The 23,366-nt window shown below is 32.4% G+C and overlaps 1 protein-coding gene across 8 annotated transcripts in view; it reads right to left on the reverse strand.

Moving 5' to 3' along the window:
* The window catches only part of LOC106458381 (unconventional myosin-Ia-like), a 306,550-nt gene that overhangs the window by 39,841 nt on the left and 243,343 nt on the right, over positions 1 to 23,366 (reverse strand). For 4 of the 8 annotated variants that reach the window (XM_022384798.1, XM_022384801.1, XM_022384817.1 and 1 more), the window contains exons 18-24: positions 21,881 to 21,995; positions 13,552 to 13,673; positions 13,096 to 13,163; positions 12,528 to 12,744; positions 11,594 to 11,743; positions 2,177 to 2,245; positions 920 to 1,006 (exon numbers count right to left, since the gene is read on the reverse strand). In XM_022384798.1, coding sequence (XP_022240506.1) covers positions 920 to 1,006; positions 2,177 to 2,245; positions 11,594 to 11,743; positions 12,528 to 12,744; positions 13,096 to 13,163; positions 13,552 to 13,673; positions 21,881 to 21,995 — 828 coding nt within the window. The remainder of the gene's footprint in view (positions 1 to 919; positions 1,007 to 2,176; positions 2,246 to 11,593; positions 11,744 to 12,527; positions 12,745 to 13,095; positions 13,164 to 13,551; positions 13,674 to 21,880; positions 21,996 to 23,366) is intronic. The other 4 variants (XM_022384831.1, XM_022384809.1, XM_022384824.1 and 1 more) reach the window with 3 other exon arrangements.

The following is a 23,366-nucleotide window of genomic DNA, read 5'->3' on the forward strand; positions in this document are numbered from 1 at the left end:
CAAATTATTTGATCCTGAGAAATAACTTGATATTAATTAAATAGAGGATTACAATTTTTAAAATTTTCAAGATCAAAACAGCTTAAAATATTTTTAGATGATAATTTTACTTGGCAGACATATTGTATTGGAATTGACAAGATTAATTTTAATCAAATTTTTAAACAAATGATTTACTAGGGAACTTAGATTTTCCTATAAGTACAGAGAAAACGCTTTCTCTCACATGCATGATGTAATATTTGTACAGCTACATTACACTTTAATAACTCTACTATTTCCTTTACTAATTCTTGTTCTCATATTTGATTTTTACCAGTCTCATAGACAGTTCTGGTTCAGTGGATTGGGTACAACCAAACGTATTTGTTATAAAGCACAAAGTTGCACAGTGGCCTATCTGTGCAGGGATCAAACAAGGGTGACAACAAATTTCCAGATTCAAAGATCAACTCAGAAAATGATATTCAGTCACTTGTACTAATTGAGAGCAAAACTAAATAAAACCTAAACCACCAAAGTATCATTTAATGTTGATAAAGAATAATTAGAAAACTATATATCATAATAAAGGTTACAAAAAATCTGCTGAATGCTGCAATAACGATCTCTTTACTTTTAAATATTTTGATTCTTACAATGAGAAAACAATTAGATTGAAAATCTTTGTTTGAGGCTGATCTTATCAGGTTTAAATATTGGTTGGAAAGTGAGATGGATAATTCAGACTACACAATAACAGCATGCTTCAGGCAATCCTCTCCTTCAGAAAAGTTTATGAAAATCATTCTAGAAATAAAGGAAAACAAAATAATAAAAAAAAGTGAATATTAAAATAAGTGGTTGTGATCCAGTGGGCTGTGTTCTTATGACACTTATTTCAACCCAAAATCTCCTTGATAGGAAGTTCCTCTCTCACCTTCCAACCGTAGAAAAAGTTCTGGATCACAAGAGCAGCCAAGTTTCTCCCTTTCTGTTCCTTCAAGCTGTGAAATCCCTCTTGTGTCTTTAATATCAAATATATTTGTAGTACACTGTTTACAAAAACTCTTCTGCTGAAATATATCTAGATCCAAACACAACACAACTAGAATGCAATCATAATAATTCAGATTTAGAAATAATATTGGATCATTTGAAAGAAAGCAAAATTGTAAATGACACCACTGCATAACTTAATATGATAAAAGCCACTGGCAGTTGAGAGAATTTTCTGAAAAAGACATGACTGTTTTTCTAAATATTTTGAAAACCATTTTTCAGCAAAATAGCTAAGAATGGATTACTATTACTTAAGATAATCAGTGGTAATCTTATTTCAAAATACATATATGAAAACTGTGAACTGTTTGCATTTAAAATTTGGTGTTCTTCTATTTAAGTTGACCACTAAACTTACTTGATAAAATTTAAATTATGTTATTTTCATTTTATGTTTACTCTCCTATTCTTTGTCCAACATTTTGCGACAAAAAATTGATGTGTTATAATGTCTGTTTTTATCATAAGGGTTTTCTATACCTTGTATTTAGATAACTTATCACAATTATAATATTATCATAGGTTCCAATACTTCAATGATTCTCCTTCTCATATAAGAGTAAAAGTGTTTGGTTTGTTTGAACAAAATGAATCCTTTTCATATATGAATAATATAACACAACAGTAATCTACAGTGTATATATATATTAATCACAATTTTTCATTATATAAGTTATCTGCTATAGCTGAGATATAATTCAAAAAATATACATATCTACACAAAACTGAGTATACTAAACAAAAATGAGGTTACATTAATGTACGTAGACTGCAGCAGGAAAAATAAGTACAATCTATAAAATCTCTTCCTTCTAACTACACTGTGCTTATTTCTTTCTTCTAACCACACTGTGCTTATTTCTTCCTTCTAACCACACTGTGCTTATTTCTTCCTTCTAACCACACTGTGCTTATTTCTTCCTTCTAACCACACTGTGCTTATTTCTTCCTTCTAACCACACTGTGCTTATTTCTTCCTTCTAACCACACTGTGCTTATTTCTTCCTTCTAACCACACTGTACTTATTTATGAACATAATCAACAGTATGATACCTAGTTCACATATTTGTCACAGTCAAAATACAAAAGAAAAATATTGTGCATGGAATTAAGGGAAAACATAAATAAAAGCACCTTCCATCCTCGGTAATAAGCAGCTATGGTAGTGACTGCTTGCTTCTTGAGAAGAAACTCCTTTCTAGCCTGAACAGAACAAAACAAAAAAAAGGAATGCTGTGCAAAATAAAAAATGGAAAATATACAAAAAATAAATACAAATTTGAAAAATAAGGGAGAAAAATAAAATAAAATACAGTCCTATATTGAAGTGTAGGAATACTATTTTTTTCTAACATTTGGACCAACTAATGTGTGAAAATTCTAATTAAACAAGCACGTGATCTTTCCTAAATACAGCATTAAACAATAAAGTTTAGCTTACAATGCACGTATTACACAGTATTACCTTAGTTATTGAAGAATATTAAACTTAAATAATACTTTCAGTTGTCTCTAAATACTTATTCTTCATTGATATTTTTTGGTGATTTTGTATTAAGTTGAATAATATTTTTCAATGCTTTTTAATTAATTAAAGCTCAATAATTTATTTTAGTGGTATCCAATCAATTAATGTTTCAGAATATTATTTCGTGATCTCTAGTTAATCAATCTTTAAAAATACTTCTTAATGGTCTCTAATCAACTCACCTTGAACAATACTTCTCAGTAGTATCTCATCAATTCACCTTCAATAATATTTCTCAGTGGTGTCTAACTAACTCACATTGAGTAATACTTTTCAGTAGTCTCTAAACAACTCACCTTGAATAATACCTCTCAGTGGTTTCTAATCAACTCACCTAGAGTAATACTTTTCAGTAGTCTCTAAATAACTCACCTTAAAAAATACTTCTCAGTGGTCTCTAATCAACTCACTTTTAATAATACTTCTCAGTAGTCTCTAATCAACTCACTTTTAATAATACTTCTCAGTAGTCTCTAATCACCTCACCTCGAATAATATTTCTCAGTGGTCTCTAATCAACTCACTTTTAATAATACTTCTCAGTAGTCTCTAATGACCTCACTTTGAATAATATTTCTCAGTGGTCTCTAATCAACTCACTTTTAATAATACTTCTAGCAGTCTCTAATCACCTCATCTTGAATAATATTTCTCAGTGATTTCTAATCAACTCACATTGAATAATACTTCTCAGTAGTCTCTAATCAACTCACCTTCAATAACACTTCTCAGTGGTTTCTAATCAACTCACCTTGAATAATACTTCTCAGTGGTTTCTAATCAACTTACCTAGAGTAATACTTTTCAGTAGTCTCTAAACAACTCACCTTAAAAAATATTTCTCAGTGGTCTCTAATCAACTCACTTTTAATAATACTTCTCAGCAGTCTCTAATCACCTCATCTTGAATAATATTTCTCAGTGATTTCTAATCAACTCACAATGAACAATACTTCTCGGTAGTCTCTAATCAACTCACCTTCAATAATACTTCTCAGTGGTTTTTAATTAACTCATCTTCATTAATACTTGTCTCTAAGTAACACTTCTTGAATAAATTAACCTTGAAAAGTGGTGTAGGAATAAGTGAGGCAATTAACCCAGGGCCCAAACTTATTAAAGTCTGTAAAGCCCATGCAACTAAAAGAATATTTATAAAAAATTTAAAGAATAAAATAAGGATAAAAAGAAAATGGTAAAACAAAAGTTGTAAATGAATGATAAAAATAATAACTGAATCAGGTTTTATCTCTACATTCAATATATACTAAGTATGCCTTGCTCTCCCTCAGAACCATCTTCAGGCTAACAGGTAAATAAAATGAGTAGGGTTTCAAAAGATACCGTAGTTATTGCATCAGCATAAACAATGTATTTAAAAAATACATAATTTGTCATTAAAATCATAGTTGAGATACAATATAGCATAAGAATTAAAATGATTGATAAACATTGATCATAACTTTTCAAACAATATTGTCTATTCAAAAGAGACAGTTGATTTTGAAGAGAAGAGGTGAAAGCTTGCTCAATTCAACTGTAAAGGTAAAAACTCAGTGGAATTAGTACTGTCTTTTATTATTAAATTATCCATATTATGCATTCAAAACAGAAGATTTGGCAATATTATGTTAGGATTTAAGAATGTTCCTGATGCTGCTGAAAACTAAACAAAATATGGCACTTATACCATCGATTGGCTAGTTCTCATTGCTTTTTGTTTGTAAAAGATACTTAAGAAAATGGCAACTTAAACTAGTATTGGATTGCAATTACTTAAACATTCTCCTGTAATATTTAATCTAAAATGTATATTTTGATGTAAGCTAAATAATTAGCTGACAGAGGAAGGGTCACAGATGAAAAGAAAGGAAATAAGATTATTATACATATGCAACTGTGGAAGAGGGATCAGTGGGTACAAACAGGGATTTACAGAAAAACATAAGTGAGTAAAATAGAAACAAAATTTAACATATAGAAAGCTGTCATAAATAAATATGATAATAACACCAAATCATATTCACTAATGGACTAGAAAAAGACCCTTCTTAGATTATATGACAATTTAATTATCTTTTCAGAAACAATGTATTACAAAAACAAGCCCTCAAAAACTAAATACTATCAGTTGTAATTACAGATGGTGGTTCATCAGTGTAAGAGAGCATGTATATTATCTGGTACATTTTACATCATCAACCACACTGTAAACTGTCATGATCCAAGAATATGTGCAGAAGAAAATCCTTAATAAAGTCAGTCAGGTATCCCTTAAGATTGAAGGTCTATGTCCTCTGTATTATGTCCTTTTGTATTATTGTAGAAAAAATAGATAAGAAACCTTTAGAGAACAAATGCAAGAGAATATCATCTCGGTTATGTGATCCACCTGTGCATATACATACATTTCAGAAAAGACAAAAATAAATACACCTAGACTTAATAGGAAAGAAAATGCTATAGGGTGACTACAGGAACGAGCTCATAAGCAATAGAAGAGAGACTGTCTTTCATCATGAAGATCATAGTAGCCCATACTTGTACACATAAGATCTTACCTATAAGAACAAAATGTGAAAAAATTTGGATATATGTTGAGTTTTGTGAAAGAAAACAGGAAATAAATAGCAAGACCTATTATCAAAATGTGCATAATGGAATATAAAAAAAATCTATGCCTTCAAAGAAAATGGGTAAAATCAAAGCTTGAAAACAGGCAATCTAATAGAAGAATTTTTGACAAGTGTTATGATAGGTTTTAATCCAGAATTTGAAGTCACATGTAGCTTTGACCAGGTATATGGCAGATAAAAGTCACAAGAACCTGATTCTTAAATAAAAGATATGAGCTCACAACTAATGCTTTATTTAAACAACAAAAGTGCCACTGATCTGTGCAGTAAAACTGAAAATCTAACTCAAAGTATTCCATATGAAAAACAAATAATTAAGTTTCTTTATTAGCAATAAAACAGATTTTAAATAAGACATTAAAATACTTAGAAAATATTATTTTCATTCATGCATTTTTATAGCTAATATGATACAAATACTTGTTTTAGTCACATGATTTTCTGTTAAGGTATTTTATGCAGTAATTTTATGATGTGTGTGCCACTTAAAGGATGAAAACAGCTTGAAGAAAACATTGTGTGAACAGCAGGAGATAAAGTAAGAGTGAAATGTATAAATGGAAGAATAGCCATGATTCTGTTTTCCAAGAGTAACATCTTGTTAAAATAAAAATATGTGGAAAAGCTAGAGAGTTGAGAAGATATAACTGGTATAAAGATCTATGCAGAGTATATTTGATCCAATGATGAGTTTATGATAAAGCTAGTTAGGATATATGAGCATGTAAAACTAAAAGAAGTGAGGGGAAATAGTGTAAATATTAAAATAAACTTTTGGACTAAAGGTGCCAATATTACAAAATATTTTATATTATAAATTAATTATAGAAATTGTATATAAAAGTAATTGTCAATAGCTTATTTCTGATCAAAATGATGCTAACTCTGTAGATCAGAACCAAAAAAGTAACTTGTAAACTAAGCAAGTTATCTGTAATACTATATAAAACTTGACTAGAAAAGTGATTTTGCTAAATATAGTACTATGAATAATGGCAGGGTGAATATAAAAGTAAAGATGTACCAGAATATATGAGAATGTAATGTGTTAAATACATGAAATAACAAATGGTAAGTGAATTGGACTTTAAGGTTGTGTTTTGAAGACAACAGTGAGTTTTTTCTACGTTATAACTTCAATAACAGGCATTTATTACTTATATGATGCACTATATTTAACAAAATTCTGCATCTGAAGTTAAGACCACCATCTTATCAGACTACCTATAAAAACAACTTCTATACTGGACTAAGTGGCATAACTACCATGCAGCAGAGACTGCAATGGGTGTGTGTGTGTGTGGTGGAGGGTTGCAGGGGGCACTACGAAAGCTAGACAGTATAGCATATAATGTTCATTCCAGGGTTTCTCAAATGGTGTTTTAGTACCACTTAGGAAGCGGCACTGACAATGCTAGCCATTCGCAATACCACAGTGGTGGTAGTGGTTCACAAGATAATATTGAATATTGGTACACCATGCATCACCATAAACAAAGATCTTGCAAGCAAGAAGTTTGCAGGTGAGTCAGAAGACAATTCACTCAAGTATGTCATGGAGGATGCAACACAATTTTTGAATGACATCATAGCCAGGGCAAAAGAATTCAAACAAAATAATCAATCAACACCACTATTGGTAATGCTGTATGTTTAATTATTGATTGATGACAGCAATGAATTAAGTATGATCTAATTTTCATCTTCACTGACTCAACATTATGTTATTCCTATCAAATCACAATGCAATACAGCATTGTATTTCAGCATGTTTTATATAGCGAATAGATACACACTTTTCTATCTGAGTTTAAATTGGTAAGATTTTTAAAATAAATTTTGAGGTATCAATAACTTTAAAAATCAATTGTTGAAAGGATTGTTTTACTAATTTCTTGTTCTTTAAAGTTTCTAAGTAATATATATAATCCAAAACTTGGAATTATGTTTTTTGCACAACTTAGTTTCAGCTGAGCTAGGGTTATTTGCCTATTAAATAAAGTTGAAACAAAACCAAAAAGGCTGCACACCCAACACTATCATAACCATTTACAAAGGTTTCATCAGATCTCTATTCGAATATGGCAATATGGTCATGTGCAAACTGTCCGATATTATATTTAAAAATCTGCATAAATACCTCAATTATTTAAACGTAGTACCACATATTAAAAATACAATCCAGAAATTTGCAGAAAAGTACTATTTAACAGTGTCTACTCGCAAGACCCAAACTATAGTTTCCATCCTTAGCAGCAACTCCCAAACCATGGCGAACCCACCTGTCTCCTTTTAATTTGTGTAGTTCTAACAGCTCGTGTTAATCATATATACTTTTTTTCATTTTTATTTTAGTCTAACATCTCAGACACTACCCAGATAGACTATTTGGCATCCATGTAGTGAAAGTAGGTTTTTCTCAGAACACTCCCATTTTCCTCCCATATCAAAATTTTGGAGTATTAGATTTATAAATCCCTACCCAATGGGTTTGCTGAGATTAACATCAAGATTAAGATTATAAGCATCACCAGGCTGTCTGCGACTCTTGGATTTTTGCTTGCTGGTCCCCCTTTTTTTTCCAAGTAGCTCTTCCCATTAAATCTTATATCACAAGTCCCCGGTTTCCTTTGGGTTACGAATTCTACTTGATTTCATGTTGAAAGATTCAAACCTAAAGAACTGCCAAGATAAAGCAAAGCTAAACACTCTCCCCTTTCTTAGGGTTTTTGATATAATCAGAAATGACTATGGCTGTAATTCTCGATGGATTGCCAAGTGATTATTCACCACCACAGGTTGTAGACTTAGTCTGCAGATAAAACCCAAGGTCCACCTAGTGCCTGAATCTACCATGAAACTATGAAAAGGAGGAATCCTTTTACAACCTAAGACTCTGGAAGACCTCAGATACATCTGCTATCCATGGAATTTCTACCCACCAGTACATTGTCAACCACCCAAACACAATGGCAGTCAACACAGAGTTTTTGTGATGAACATGGACTCAACCATAACTACCCAAGAAATCCATCAAGCTTTAGAAAAACACACCCATTCCAAAATCCACACTGCAAACAGAATTATGTCAAAGAAAACCAAATAACCAACACACTACATGAAAGTTGTTACAACATTCAAGAAAACTGCAAAATACATCTTAACTAATGACTGTTATTCCTACTTAGTCTGCAGATAAAAACCCAAGATCCACCTAGTGCCTGAATCTACCATGAAACTATGAAAAGGAGGGATCCTTTTACAACCTAAGACTCTGGAAGACCTCAGATACATCTGCTATCCATGGAATTTCTACCCACCAGTACATTGTTAACCACCCAAACACAATGGCAGTCTACACAGAGTTTTTGTGATGAACATGGACTCAACCATAACTACCCAAGAAATTCATCAAGCTTTAGAAAAACACACCCATTCCAAAATCCACACTGCAAACAGAATTATGTCCAAGAAAACCAAATAACCAACACACTACATGAAAGTTGTTACAACATCCAAGAAAACTGCAAAATACATCTTAACTAATGACTGTTATTCCTACTTATTTCTTTTCAGACCCAAAAAACCTCACTGGAAACCAAGAACAACAGTTACCAATTCAAGTAGGTTCACCTACCAATGCCCGGCTCAGCACCCCCAAGACAGCAGAACATCCAACAGAACAATAGCAAATGCAAACATTTATCATAAAAACTAAAGCACGTAAAGACCAGAACACCCAAACCTCGATCTACAACAAACAAGAAAACCCAAGATCAGCAAACATACACAACAGATCAAAACTCAAGACACAGGTACATCTGCAGAAAACCTGGCAACATTGGACCAACAGACACAAACGTCTAAAAGAAGCAAAGAAACCCAAACAAACACACCAACAGCCACCCAGCCTACAGTAGAAGCCCAGAAAGAGTCAGCCAGACTCACTCACCAATTAAGAAATTTCCTCGAACCTATGCATTTCAGATACGGCCACACCAACGAGATATGCAGTGTCTTCCCACGTGAGTCATTCAACTCATTCCGGAGAATTACTCGATTTAACAATGACAATCCTGACAACGAATACACACAAGCCTTTTCAATTCTTGATTCATGTCTTTCTAAGACCATATTACATTAATAATAGGTTGTACTATCCAATTATTCAGGTATGTATACTAACCCTTATTTTTTCTATTCCAGGTTATTTCAGGCACTAGTCAGGTAGAATATTCGGTGCCTGATCAGTGAAAGTGAGTTTTCTTGGGACACTCATGTCCACCCTCTTCACAACTAATTGTTGGGCAATGGATTAATTGATTCCAACTCAGGCATGGGATTTACAGATCCCCACCTCCCTGAAGGACCATAAGTCCAATAGGGCCATTTGGTTTATTGAGAAGAGAATAAACCAAGCACTACAACATCCACGACTTTCCCAGATTTACTGAGGTGGCTTCACACAAGCATCACCCACATACTCTCATGAGAACAAACATTTATATATCTATTTAGTAATAACAAAAGTCCGTTTTTTTTCAATAATCTATAAAACATGAGCAGTGCAAACAGAAATCAAAGGTCCCTGAACACCCCTGGTTATATTAACCTAAATACCTATCATGTAACTGACCAATTGACTGACTAAAACCTTTCTGATGTAAGCTTCTTCGAGAAGAGTAAATTAATGTTTATGATTGTCTAATCATATTCTATTGTTTATAATGCATGAAAAGGAATTAACTTTATATGTTTCCTTGCATGTTTGTTTATTTTACTGAAGTTACTGTTCTTGAAATTAATTTTTCATACACAGTTTTTTTTTCTAGTTTTCTAATTTGATCCTTAGGCGAAAACAATAATTGTAACATTGGTGTCTCTGCTACATGTTTTCAATAAATTCTAGATAGATTACAATAAGTATTTCATGAATAACATTTTGGCATATAATAGAGTGAGAAAAATGCTATTTATTTATATTAGTTTTAATACTTTAGACAATGTTTTATTACACCTTTCCTTTTAACAAGTTCACTGAAAGTGGCCTAAGAATAGTAGTTAAGCCTACTATGTGCCATGCATTTAAACTGTGACTATAATGCAGTCATTAAGCAGTGGCTGGGTAACGGCATAGTAAAAAGTAAATTTTTCCATTGCATAGTGGTTTTTATTGCATTATAAATAATATGTTGACCAAAAAATATGTTATATGTTTTGTATTTGAAACTTATGTGTTTCAGGTTTGGTGATGTTTATGAGTTATGAGTGCTTATATATAAGAGTGTAAGGCTGGTATAATATCATACAGGAGGCAAGAAAGAGTTAACCTACAACTTTACCATTCTTATTTACATTAGGTAAAATATTTGTATTCAACACCATTTTTTGCAATATATTTTGCCGCATAACAAGTAGGTCCGTAGAATTTGTGAAAAAACCTAAAAGTAAAATATTTACTAAATTTTAATAAAACCTAGAACAACATATCAAGAGCCTCCCTCCACCAAAATATAATTTTCAACACTTTGCAACTTTAAAATCTAAAAATATTTTTTTCATCAATTTTGTTAATTTTTTATAACTTAAACTTTTGATAATTTTTCTGTTTTAAATCAGGCACAACTCCTATTTTGAGATAGTACTCCCCTCTTGACATGAAGCTGGTGACGGGCCTGTATATCAAGAACATGCATTTCATTTGAAACTTTAAAGTTATGCATCAAATCTGAAAATGAAATATATTTTTAAGTGCTTAAATCTTAATATCACACTGATCAAAGCGAGCCACATACATTTTATCTCTACAATAAATGATGAGATAAATTGATTATACATAATATTTGGTAGAATCCTGCACTATCTAAAGGATTCCCACAGAAATATTAAGAATCAGTATATATTTGTTTAAAGATATTGATTACATAATTATAAGTACATTATTATTTAATATATGTAGCTTATGTACAATTACGTAGTTTATATAGTTAATAATATTGGGTATTATATGTTTTGTATATAATATGCAGTTCTAGTTTCTCAGAAAATGATTCTCTAGTTTAACCAAAAAAAAAAAGAAAGGTCAAATGAATGTAGTATTCAGATATGTTCACGTTCAAAGGAATAAAAAATTTGAACTGGTTAAACTCGATATTAAAGAATCATTATTAGGATTTCACGAAGTTTCAGATCATACTGCAGAAGGTATGACAGGTCAGGTATTAGATATATTTAAAAAAATCTGAGCAGTTGGGATGTGTTTTCAACTGTATTACATTACTGTATAAACATTGCTATCTGAAAATTATCCTTAGACGCTACATTTCGGTCCTTTCATGAAGTAAAGTTTTACCATAACAACTGAAAGTTTTCCATGTTAAAACTTACCTTAGCACAGAGATAGTTAGCAGCAATTACAGTCTGATATTTTTTCATCCTAAGGTATTTCCGCTGTTGAACCCAACCCCGCCAAGTCTTCTGTATCAATGTTGCCAACTCATTAAGACGATCTCGCCGAAATTCTTCAAGCTCAAACAACTGTGGAAGAACAAATTCTTGGTAAGATAACATTGCAATGAAAACTAATATAAAATAAAAATAATGAATGGAATGTGGAAATGTTAGTTAAATAACTGACTACATATTTAAATTAAGTGTAAATTATTTACTGTTATTATTTCTAATACTAATAACATGAGTTGAAAAATATTTAAACAAAAACCACTATAATGCACACAAAGAAAATCATCACAGGACTCTAAATGTGTAATGGCTAGACTGTACAGGATCATTCTACACTCATATGTCTACAGGGTATCAGAATAATTTCCAATTTGAAACTTTAAGTAATTAATCTGTTATTCTATATGGAAATTGAAAGCTTCTTTACATCCAGCTAAAAGGTAAGTTAACTAGTGATATGATTACACTATATATACATTTCAATTTCTGCATATTAATTCAAGAAAGTAAATATTCATCCATGATATTCACTGCATCTACACTCAATACACTTTTTTATGTACGTTTATCAAATTTATTTTTATACATTTTGTTAAAAAAAGAATTGAAGTGAACATAATCAGATTCTTACAGTTTTCTTGCTATTAATGAAGATTTACTGTTACCCAGATATTCATGATGCCTTTATAGTTGTTTTTTTATTAATTAGAATTATTGTACTGTTTATAGTTCAATAGCTACTTATGGCAATGAATACTGTTTACAGTTTTCTGGCTATTACAGTTCTTATCCTGGCTTACAGCCCTTAGCAATAGATACGTATCAGCTATTGTATGACAAATCAAATAAGTATACTTACCACTCGTGGGTTTTTGATGAAGATTTTGGTACGGCCAAATGTGTACTCTGATGGATGGATAGGAAGATCACGTAAAAGATGAGTAATTCCCTCTACGGGAAGGCCAGACCAGTTTGGCCAAGTCTGCAATGAGCACATCTTATAGCGCTGGAGGAAGATGTTGTAGTCTTGGCGGAAGGCATAGCCCGCACGTTTGACCCGGACATTTTCTAACAAGCTAATATAAAAATAAAAACATGTAATACAATTTGCATACAACTTTTGTACAGATTATAAAATAACTTGTGTCATCTTTTTCTCCATATTCATGTATTACTTACAATGTATTTATAGTCTTGATTATAAATATATTATGATCCCTTACCTACAGGAAGCACGAATGACTTAATTAATTACTAAGGATTTTAATGATCACTCAACAACTTAGGTTATTCTTAAGATCATATGCTAATTACCAAGATTAAAGTTTTCTAGAAGCAACTTGCTGTGGATTGTGTTATAGTAAGCATGCATAGATAAGAATATAATTCCTTATCCTCCTTTGTTTCTATAAAGATTAAACACTTACCCTAAATATTGAACTTGATGATTTACTAGTGCCATTTCAAATATCATGGGCTGTTTTAGTTCATTAGGCTGAAACAAAAACAAACAATAATTAAGCAGTGTCCAAAATGATAAAATAATACGATCTGCAACAAAATTAGAGTTGCAGTTACCAGTTATGTATTTTATGGAAACTTTTCTTGTTCAGTAATGAAGTGCAGTGTTAAATATATGACCTGATGGAAATGCTGAAAACTATCAAAGACCAAAAAAAGTATTCTTCATTTTATAGCTGTTCAGTTAGCAAACCATAGATTCAACTATAAATAACAACATAAACTATAGATAGTTTATATCTAAGGTTATTTGATATTATATTTTACTATATTTATTTATGTTTACTTCTTATCAAAATGTTATGTACATAATTGTAACTGAAACCATGCAAGTATCTATATAACTAAGAAGCTTGGCTGACCTTAATACACCTAATATAGTTGGGTTGCTTAGCTTCCAAGTTTTTCATCAAGGCTCCTATTGAGATCTTGAACTGTATTCCTGTAGTTGTGGGGCGTTTCAGAGTTGTCCTCCGTGGGTTCCCTACAGAATATTTCTTATATATTCCAATAGTCTTTCAGATTTAAAATGTGCAATTTTTAGCAACATCTGTTTATATTAACCCTGATGAAGCCTCATAGGTAAAATGTTGGTTAAAATAAAAAAAAATTATTTTATATATATCTCGAATGTAAAGGTAATTTTTTCTAAACTTTTATCAAACATTTTAGCAACCTTTCTGTAACTGCAGGTTTTGAAAGAATGAAAACTGAACATAGTTGGATTTTAGATAAAACACAGAATATGTTGAATAATTTTCCATGGGTTACTTTTGAGACAACATCTGAGGTTCTGATTGAGTCTTTCATCAGATTGGTCTATTAGAAAGATTTCTGTATAAAAACAGTAACATGGTTCAAAAGAATGATGGCTCCTAATTGATTGTGGGAATTTTGGTTTAGTTCTATATTTTTCAGGATTAGTAGATGAGTATAGAAATCTGTAGCAGTGCAGCCCTGAGGAGGAGATCCAATACTACTAAGTTCTGATTTGAGCTATATTTTAAAGTATGAAGAAAAACTTGTTTAAACAGCCACTCCAAGGCCAGTCATGATTCAAGATTATTAAATATGCCCCCTCTCAGGGCCATATTGCTGCAGTTTTCTATTCATTTACTTACTTGAAAAAAATAGAATTAAACTGACATCTTCATAACCAATTAATAATCATAATTGTTTTGTTCGTTTTCTCAGAAGTACACTATTGCTAAGATTCAGAACCCTTTCTAATAGAACTCTCAGACAGGAGCAGATGGGCCCACCAGGACACAGGACAATTGCCTGGTGGGTTGATGCATTCTTATAAATTGATTTTAAATTTTAATTGGTCAGACAGTATGCAGCATGCGATATTGACTGGGCTGATCATTTAATGCTAATCCATCCCTACCTCAGACCTGAAGAAAGACTCATCGAAGAGCCCAAGACATTGTATCCAAACCAGAAAATAAAAATGCTCCACGTGAAAGTATATTCAACATTGTCTCAGACTTTATCTACAAGAAATGACAGACTACAAAACAAAAGAGTTGAATAGAACTAACTATTATATTGGTTAAAAAAATAAAATTTGCTTAAACATTTTCTTTTAACTCCCTGAATCATTATTTAGATGTTTTGAAATCAAGTTTAAAGATTATACAAGTTACCCAGGATGTAATTTCTGCAATGATCTTCAGGCAAACTGCCAGAGTCTCTGCTCTTACAGTGCTTCTAGGAACAGGCACTTGGCAGCACTCAGTATTAAGATCTACAAAGATTAGAAGTCCTCTTTTGGAATTTTCTTCTATTGCCAATGATTCAAAAAATACTTTATTGTCTTTGCCATATGAAGGTTTCTCCCATAGCTTTGTTTCTTGGACCATCGTAACATTGTTCTCACCCAACAGCTTTCCAATGGTAGTTCTCATTTTGTGGCTATGGGTGTTCCAAGATACTATCCACACACATTTCTTATCCATTCTCTCCCTTTTACTTATCTTCTTGTCTTTTCTTCTCTTCTCCTACTTCTAGGTATGTACCTTGAGACTCATTTGCCATTGCCCAGTCCAAGTTGCATGAGTTAATAATTTAATGTCCATTCTGGTGCTGATGGCTGTGTCAGTTAAATCCTCAAACAGGTCAGGGGGAAGCTTAATTTTAACATAGAACATCAGTCAAGGAAGTAGTGAAGTTCCAATTCTTATGTAGTGAACGCTATGTTTTCTCAGTTGAGAACAGATTATGAATTGATTCTTGGGAGATTCTTAAGAGATATATTTCTAGTTTACTGAGAGCTATTTCAAGTAAAGATGCCATAAAAACACTTGTCTTGACTTTAATTGTCTGTGGATTGGGTAAAGATTGTTTCAATTTGTTTTACATAGTATCCAGTATCTTTCTTTGCTGCAAAAATCAGTCAAGGTTAGAGAATCCAGACTAACTCCATGATACATTTTCTGTTGAATCTCCTGTTTTTCTGTGGAACCTAACAATTCACTCTTAAGATAAACCACTGACACCTGAGAATACCACATTATTAAAATAAGTTTGTGATTTAGCTGCCAACATACAAAATGCATTTTTCAGAGACAGTTAGCAATAAGGTACTGAAAAAACCAAGAAACCACCAATAAAACCATGCTTCAATATCACTATCCCATTCATACTAAAAATCAGCTTCAGTATTCAGAAGATCTGCAAGAACAAAATTCAAGTATGTTTCAAATCAACCTGAATCATCTGCAGCATACTAACAAACATCAAGCAACCAACAGACAAACTAACAAATAAAGGATTAACTTAAGATAGTGTGCACCTGTGGTGAACAAGCATAAGGGAGACAGATAGTATTTGGGAAAACATTTGAAAACCAAAACTAAAACTGCTATCAGACCAGTTGAAACAAACACATCCACCATTACAGAACACACAACAGAAATGGGGCATACCATAGACTGGAAAAATTAAAGATTGGTTGACATACAGAAGAAATGGAATACAAGGGAAATAAAAGACACTACATATTAGAAACCAACAATCAACAGAGATGAAGGAGCAGAAATATACAATTTATGGATTGAAAAAAGAACCAATCTGAAAGCAGAATCCCTATCCAATAGGAAAATAGATCACATAAGAGGCCTCATCCAGGAATATGTTAGAGCTTTACAAAGCTCCCCACAACCTACCTAATTGGCCTCAAGAAGGAATACGCAAGTATCTTGAAATGTCATCAAATCAATATTAAGGCAATAAGTCTGATAGTTAAAACCTTTCTGATACAGTGTACATTGTTTTCTAGGAGAACAATGGATATATCCAATAGTGAGCAGGTTATCACTTACATTTATTGTGTGTACAATGATTAATATCTACATGATGATTTATTTGATGTACACAAAGTCAAGTTATCTCATTAATGCAAAGACATACTACAGAATGACTTTATTGTTGTGGACAGTGCTATGATGGATATGCCATCATCACTAAATTGTCAAAACAGATTCTGAGTATCGCAACAACGGAATATCAGAATACAATGGTAACATCAAGGATTCTAAGATTGTTGTAGATACACTGGACATCAGTAATGAAACTGCCATGCTGGGAAAAAAGGTGCAAATTTTAGTACTCAACAACAAGAAATCTATAAAATTAAAGATGAAAACAAGGTTTCTTGCACACTGATGCTATGCCCAACTAGATGAACAGTTAGAGCTTCATGAATAAACTAATAAGCTTTTCCATTGAGCTCTAGATGTGAAAATTCACTACATAAAATGCATCATTTCAGAAAAGAACCACATCAGTTGCTTAAACAGTTTTATTAATGCTTTCCCCTCTCCTCTTGTACAGTTCATAAACCAGCACAAACGTCCACTGAAGCTGCACTGGGGAACTTAACATATATGTGTGGTAGACTAGGATTCTTGTGACTACCATTTCTTCAGTCATTGATTTTGAGGTGTGACTGGAAATGTATGAACTTCTAATTTCAGAGCTTTCATTAACTTCTTTTTATTACTGTGTTAGTGATACTAGGAAATATACCTAATTTCATAGCAAAAGTTTTTTGGATCAAAGTCCTCTACTTCATAACCACAGCTTTCACACTCCATATAGTGGTTATTCATTATTAAGATATATATTATGCATATTTCTTCACCTTCAATTTGAACCTTAGACCCGTCACTGAGCTAAAGGTATAGTATAACCCATTATAAATTACTAGCAAATCAGTTTTAAAATTTCAAACTATTTTAAACTTTCTGCTCTGCAAGTTTCCTGCTTCACGGAGAATACTGAAGGTTCCCTTCTTCAAACTATTATGTCCTATGATAAGTTTAAAAGTAGAACCACTAAACTGGTTTTCATAAAAATACTATCAGAACAGAAGTAAAGAGAGACAGAGTGAACAAGAAAATGTAAATACATGTCCCATTAATAAAAGAATCCCTCTTCCTGTTATTTACTTGTAACAGTTTGCAGTTACATTTTGTGTACTTTGATCAAATTTTTATTCTATTAGATCTCCAACACTTACTGTGTTCAAGATTATGTATTTGTTTTGATACCTCAGAAAGTTTTTCTTTTTGTAACTGTTATTACTTTTACAACAAACATTTAGAATCACTAATCATTTTGCCATTAAGCAACAACAATGTGTTAAAATCATTGGCAAACAGGTAAAAAGGTACTAAAACATATATCTATAATGCACTACATCCATAATCATAATGAATGTTTGAAAAATAAGATAAAATTGAATAAAATTAGTAACAGTCAAATTACAAGGGATAGTGTTAAGTACATATGCTAAGGTTTATTTTATATATATATAGAAAAAAAATTGTCAGGGCATGCCTCCAAAACTAAAAAATGTATGGTATGATATGTGAAACCTGTCTATTATCTCTCTTTGGCCCAACTTTTAAATGTCTTCCCAGACCCGAGGTTAATAATTTGATACTTCACAAAGCTTATAAGTTATTCATCTGACTTAAAAACATCACATCTTATATGCGTTAGCCCAAATAACTCATGTTTAGTTGGGAGATAGCTGAACATTGTAAGATTACATGAGACAGGTGACTACATTGTATATGCTCAAAATAGCAATAGCAAATAAGAAAATATATCTTATGTTTCCGGGAAGCTGACCAGTAATGTGTACTTATGCCTTAGTCATATCTATAAAAACTGAAATGGTATATCTTAAAAAACTGGAAATCTGCCTGTTTCTAAGGTTTTCTACATTTTGTGAGTAAAAAAATTATCTTGAGCAGCTTTTAACCTTCAGAAAACATTACAGAAAAATGTATAAAAAACTATTTTCAAATACTGTCCAAATCCATTGACTAGTGACTAAAATTATGAAATACTGTGATCACCAAAAATATTTCAGCAAAAAACAAATTTCTCAATTGAAAGGTCTTAAAAATTAGTTTTCGCACAACAAATGAAATTTCAATCTAAAATACCAATAATCACTTACAATTAAAAAAGTTAACATTTTCCTTACCTGAAAATGTATTTTAGATAGATACATACATACCTTTCTAAACCACAAAAAGCTATCACCTCACGTGCACTGTCAAGTAATTTTCTGAACACACTACAAGCCTTGAAAAAAGTTCACAACCCTACTTGTATCAAAGTGTATTGCACCAGCCTATGATACAATCATCATTAAAACTATAGTATTCCATGAGAAGGAGAGTAACACATTATCCATGTGTAGTAATCCCCATGAGCACTAGTTTGTGAACATAGACTCATTCTTGACTAAACAAACTAACTGCACCATAAGTGGGGAAGAAGGGTGGGAGGTAGTGTAGAGAAGTATCTATCTGAAATATACTTTCAGGTAAAGCAGATGTTAGCTACATCAATGTGATTCATCTCTATGCACCACAAAGAGTTAGGAATCCCACACCAAAGATGTTGGAAGGGTCATTACAAAGAAATTACAATGGTGTCAGAAAGGAAAGGCTTATGGAGTGTGATATCCATGAGGCAAGGGTATTCTAGTGGAGCAACAAACATCTCTTTGCTCAATAGAGGTGCTAGAGCAAATGATATTGTCATATGAATCTTTTGCTTAGTGCTAACATATCACTAAGGTGGATGGAATGGCAGATTGCTCAACTGTTCATTACTTGACAAATGGACAGCTGGGCATGAGTGTGTAGTGTGGCTAGTATTGTAAGTTGGAATGTTCTATATTGGAGAAATACTTACATGAGATACTTACCAAAAAATTAGGTGCAAGTAGTTGCATCCCAAACCTGTATTCCAAGGAAAGCCCAAAACACAAGAGCTGGGTCAGAAAGACCGTATAGGGAAAGGAGGATAAATAGAGAAAACATCAAGACACCCTTTCAAGCCACCCAAAGGTGGGGTCAGACAGAGAAGAAGATGAACCTGTCTCTATAGTAAATAGTGCAGGAGAAAGCCAAGACAAAAGTGAGTGATAGTTCCCACAAAGGAAGAATGGGGTAAAATATGTCCAAAGCAAATAAAAGGAGGTTGAATTACACCAGACACAGAGCATACTCAGCCAGAGCTGCAGAGTCTGGAACTGGACACCAAATGAGTGGAAGCAAGGAGTGTTGGAAAAGTGGGAAGACAGTGATGATAGGATTTCAATAGAGGGAGCAAATCCAATCAAAACACCAAAAGATAAAGAAACCATTCAGTGGGAAGAGTCCAGGCTTAGGTGAGAGTCAATCTGCCATCAAGGTCTGAGTAATCAAGATATGATAGATCAACAATTGAATGTGGTGATTATGGCCCCAAAAGAGAAAGCCCACATTGAAGAAAACAGAGACCTGGGAGCAAGTGCCTCCCTGTAAGGGGAAGGAAGAAGTAACAAAGGAGGTATCTGAATGGATCATGATAAAAAGACCAAACAAATGAGACAAAAGATGATGGCAAGCCTATGGAGTAGCCACCAGCTCAAGGACATAAAGGCAGAGAAAACCCTTCTCTGGAGATCATATACTGGAAATAGATCAAACATCCACAGCTGTGCCCCACTGGAACAGAGGAAGTGGAAAGATGTGGTCATAGAATTGGTTGTTGCCAAGCACAAAACCAACACAAAGGTGTTACCTGTTTTATGCTCACCATGAACATGGAAACTCGGACATGTAAGTGGAAGGAACCTACAGAGAACTTGCTAAGTCTTGAAGAGCTCCAAACAGTCTCGGTAAGGTGGAGGGAAGAGGGGCATTCAGGGTCATGTGATACTGAGTGAGTCATCATAGGTTTTTCTCATAGTGACTACAAAGCACATTCACACCAACAGTATGTTTGATACTTTTCACTATGATATAGGTCCAGCTTATCTCTTTTTGGTTAACTTGTGTTCAGAGTAACATATGAGGAGTGGAATTCTCTGAAACAAGTATAACCCAATAACACACATTGATCAAAGTGTAGATTGAACTGGACCTCCCTTGAACTTAGACTTCTAGATTAAACAAATTTTTGGAAAACTAAGTTTATTTACTATATCTGCTATTGTGCAGCTATATAATGTGAAGAACTGAATAATGGCCAATGACACTTTTTCTTCACTTCACCTATCCAGTGTGTAGGTTTTTATCATACTGACTACAAAGCACACTAACAGTATGTTTGAAAGTAGGACTACATCATTCATTTTGGGAAAAAATGAGCGAGAAGCAAAAACAAGCATGGAGACAACAGTGGTGAAACAAGATGGGGCAGGTTCAGCTGAAGTAACAGAAGTAGGAAGTCAGGAATCCTGGGTCTGAGATCAGAATGGAGCTAACCATATCCTGCACAATGGCAGTAACATCACTGACCCTCAGTGTCTCCAGTTGCCATAGCTGTAGTGGATGACTCATGTGTAGGAGTGTTAAGAACCTTAGGAGATTTCAGAAATGTATAAACATGAATACATAATCCAGTTAATCTATGAAAATGGTGTTGTGGTGGTCAGTTTTTGTAAAACACATAAAAGACTAATTTTACTGTTATTAGTTAGAAAGTAAATAAGTCAAGTATGGTGATGGTACATAGGCCTAATAACAACCTTAAAGAGTAGTGGACAAACCTGTATGATGGATTAAATAATGGGAACAGATAACGAGACATGTGTCCCAAAAGTACAAAGACAATTAAAAGAAAATCAAATTGAAATTAATTTGATTGAATGTTTTAACTCACAAGTTTAACATTTAGTGTTGTTCTTTCATATAATCAAGAAAATTAGGAAAGAAAGACCACATGACCATTAGCAGCAAAAGGTTAAAACAATAACTGCAAAAATTCTAGTAAATCTAATGTAAAAAGCACATCTGAAGACAAGCAGTGCCAAGGAAAGAAATTTTCATTGCAACTAACTGAATTGTCAAAAACCTTTTTTACCTTCTAGACTCCAACCCACCTATTACAATAGAATTTCTATATGATTTTCTATTAGAAAATATAGCGTAAAAACTGTTTTATTATCGTATAAGCCCACATAGCACCATCAACAAAGTTTTCTAGGTCAATACAAATAAAGTGATAAACACACATAACTGTTAATCTTGTTTTATCATATAATTGATAAATAAAACTGGAAAGGATATTGTTTTACAGCTATAAGGCTATATGAAAAAAGTTAACAGTAGCTCATATACACAGATTTCACATACACTATATATGTGTATATATATAAATAGGAAGCAACCATACCTTCAGGAAAAAGGGTTTTCAATAAGGGGTGTTCACAATTGTACATGGCTTGAGAAAGATCCCTGTATAACAAGTCATTATTTTTTTCTAGGAATCCAGTAACTGAGTAAGTCACCTTAAAGAGAGAATGAAAATATTAAATCAATTCTATGGTTTCATATATTAGTCACCAACTAAAAACAAAACTATTTTTTTTCATGCACATTATTGTTTGCTTTATTAGTCTTTCAATAACAAAAGTTAATTGGTTTTTTAAAATTACAAATAGCAAGGTTTCATACATGGTCTGATCTAGCTTTTATAAATACCTTGCAATCATCTTTTCGGATCCATGATGAGGAAGGACTCAACATGGGATCGCAAACACCATCTTTATACCATACAAAAATATTAAAGTTCTATAACAATCTGCCATTTCCAATGTTTGAGCTAAGGACCTTTGACTAACCCTAATATTATGAGACCAACTGAGCTATCAGCTGGTTTACAAACCAAAAGAAGATACCTCTCCATCCAGATCATTACAATAATCCATATAGCACAATGCACTATATAAAATCACATTGAAAGAAGCAACGTCTGGTTTTATTTCGACTTCAATTTGCGAGTGTTTTTATTCTTTCTTTTTTTTTTTCAAGTTTAGTTTATTGAATGAGACAGCCTCAATAACAGGCCCCCTTCTTGTTCGAAAATATCATGGTTGTAAAATTATGAACATTTTTTAAATCTTTTGTACAACATTTACATATTTCTTCACATATTACTTCCATAGGTATTTCATACTTGATTATTAGTACAAAACATAATAGAACTTAACATAATATTGTTGTAGGCTATATTTCCAACATTTTGATTTAGATGTTTTGCTAAAGAGTGCATGACATTGAGGTCAAGAAAGTCCATGAAAAATTAAGAATTAAGAAGCTTCGTGAAACACAGAAAAACATTGGTCAATATGAATACGAGCGAGTTGTTAACCATAAGTTCCTGAACAATCAACTATTCATTCAGTTAAGTGTCAGTTAGTGAGTGAGACACTGAAAGTTATTGCATCTATTTGTTTGCAGGTAAGTTTAAATTTAGAAGTTAGGCATCCCATTAGTCTTGGAATTTCTGTTGATATGTCATATTTAAAGGTAGGCCTATGGGTGAAAGTTATTGTAACAGCTGTTATTAAAGAAATTAATCAATTCTTTATGCGTACAGGCTTTAGTAAGTGGTCCAAAAGGGCCTGCCCAACAATAGAACACATTACAGCAACATATAGTGTGAAACATAAAATAGTCCAACAAATATGAAAAAAATGAATACCAGGATCAATAATTATAATTATATATATATATATATATATATATATATGTCACTACCTAATTAGTAACTTAACTTAACCACATATGTACAGCTATTTTATCATAATAGTATTCTTGTCTTTAATTAGTATTACTGATGATATACATAATAATAATAAATAATATTAAATTCTATT

This window comes from Limulus polyphemus, unplaced genomic scaffold, assembly GCF_000517525.1.
Source record: "Limulus polyphemus unplaced genomic scaffold, Limulus_polyphemus-2.1.2 Scaffold22, whole genome shotgun sequence".
Lineage (NCBI taxonomy): Eukaryota > Metazoa > Arthropoda > Merostomata > Xiphosura > Limulidae > Limulus > Limulus polyphemus.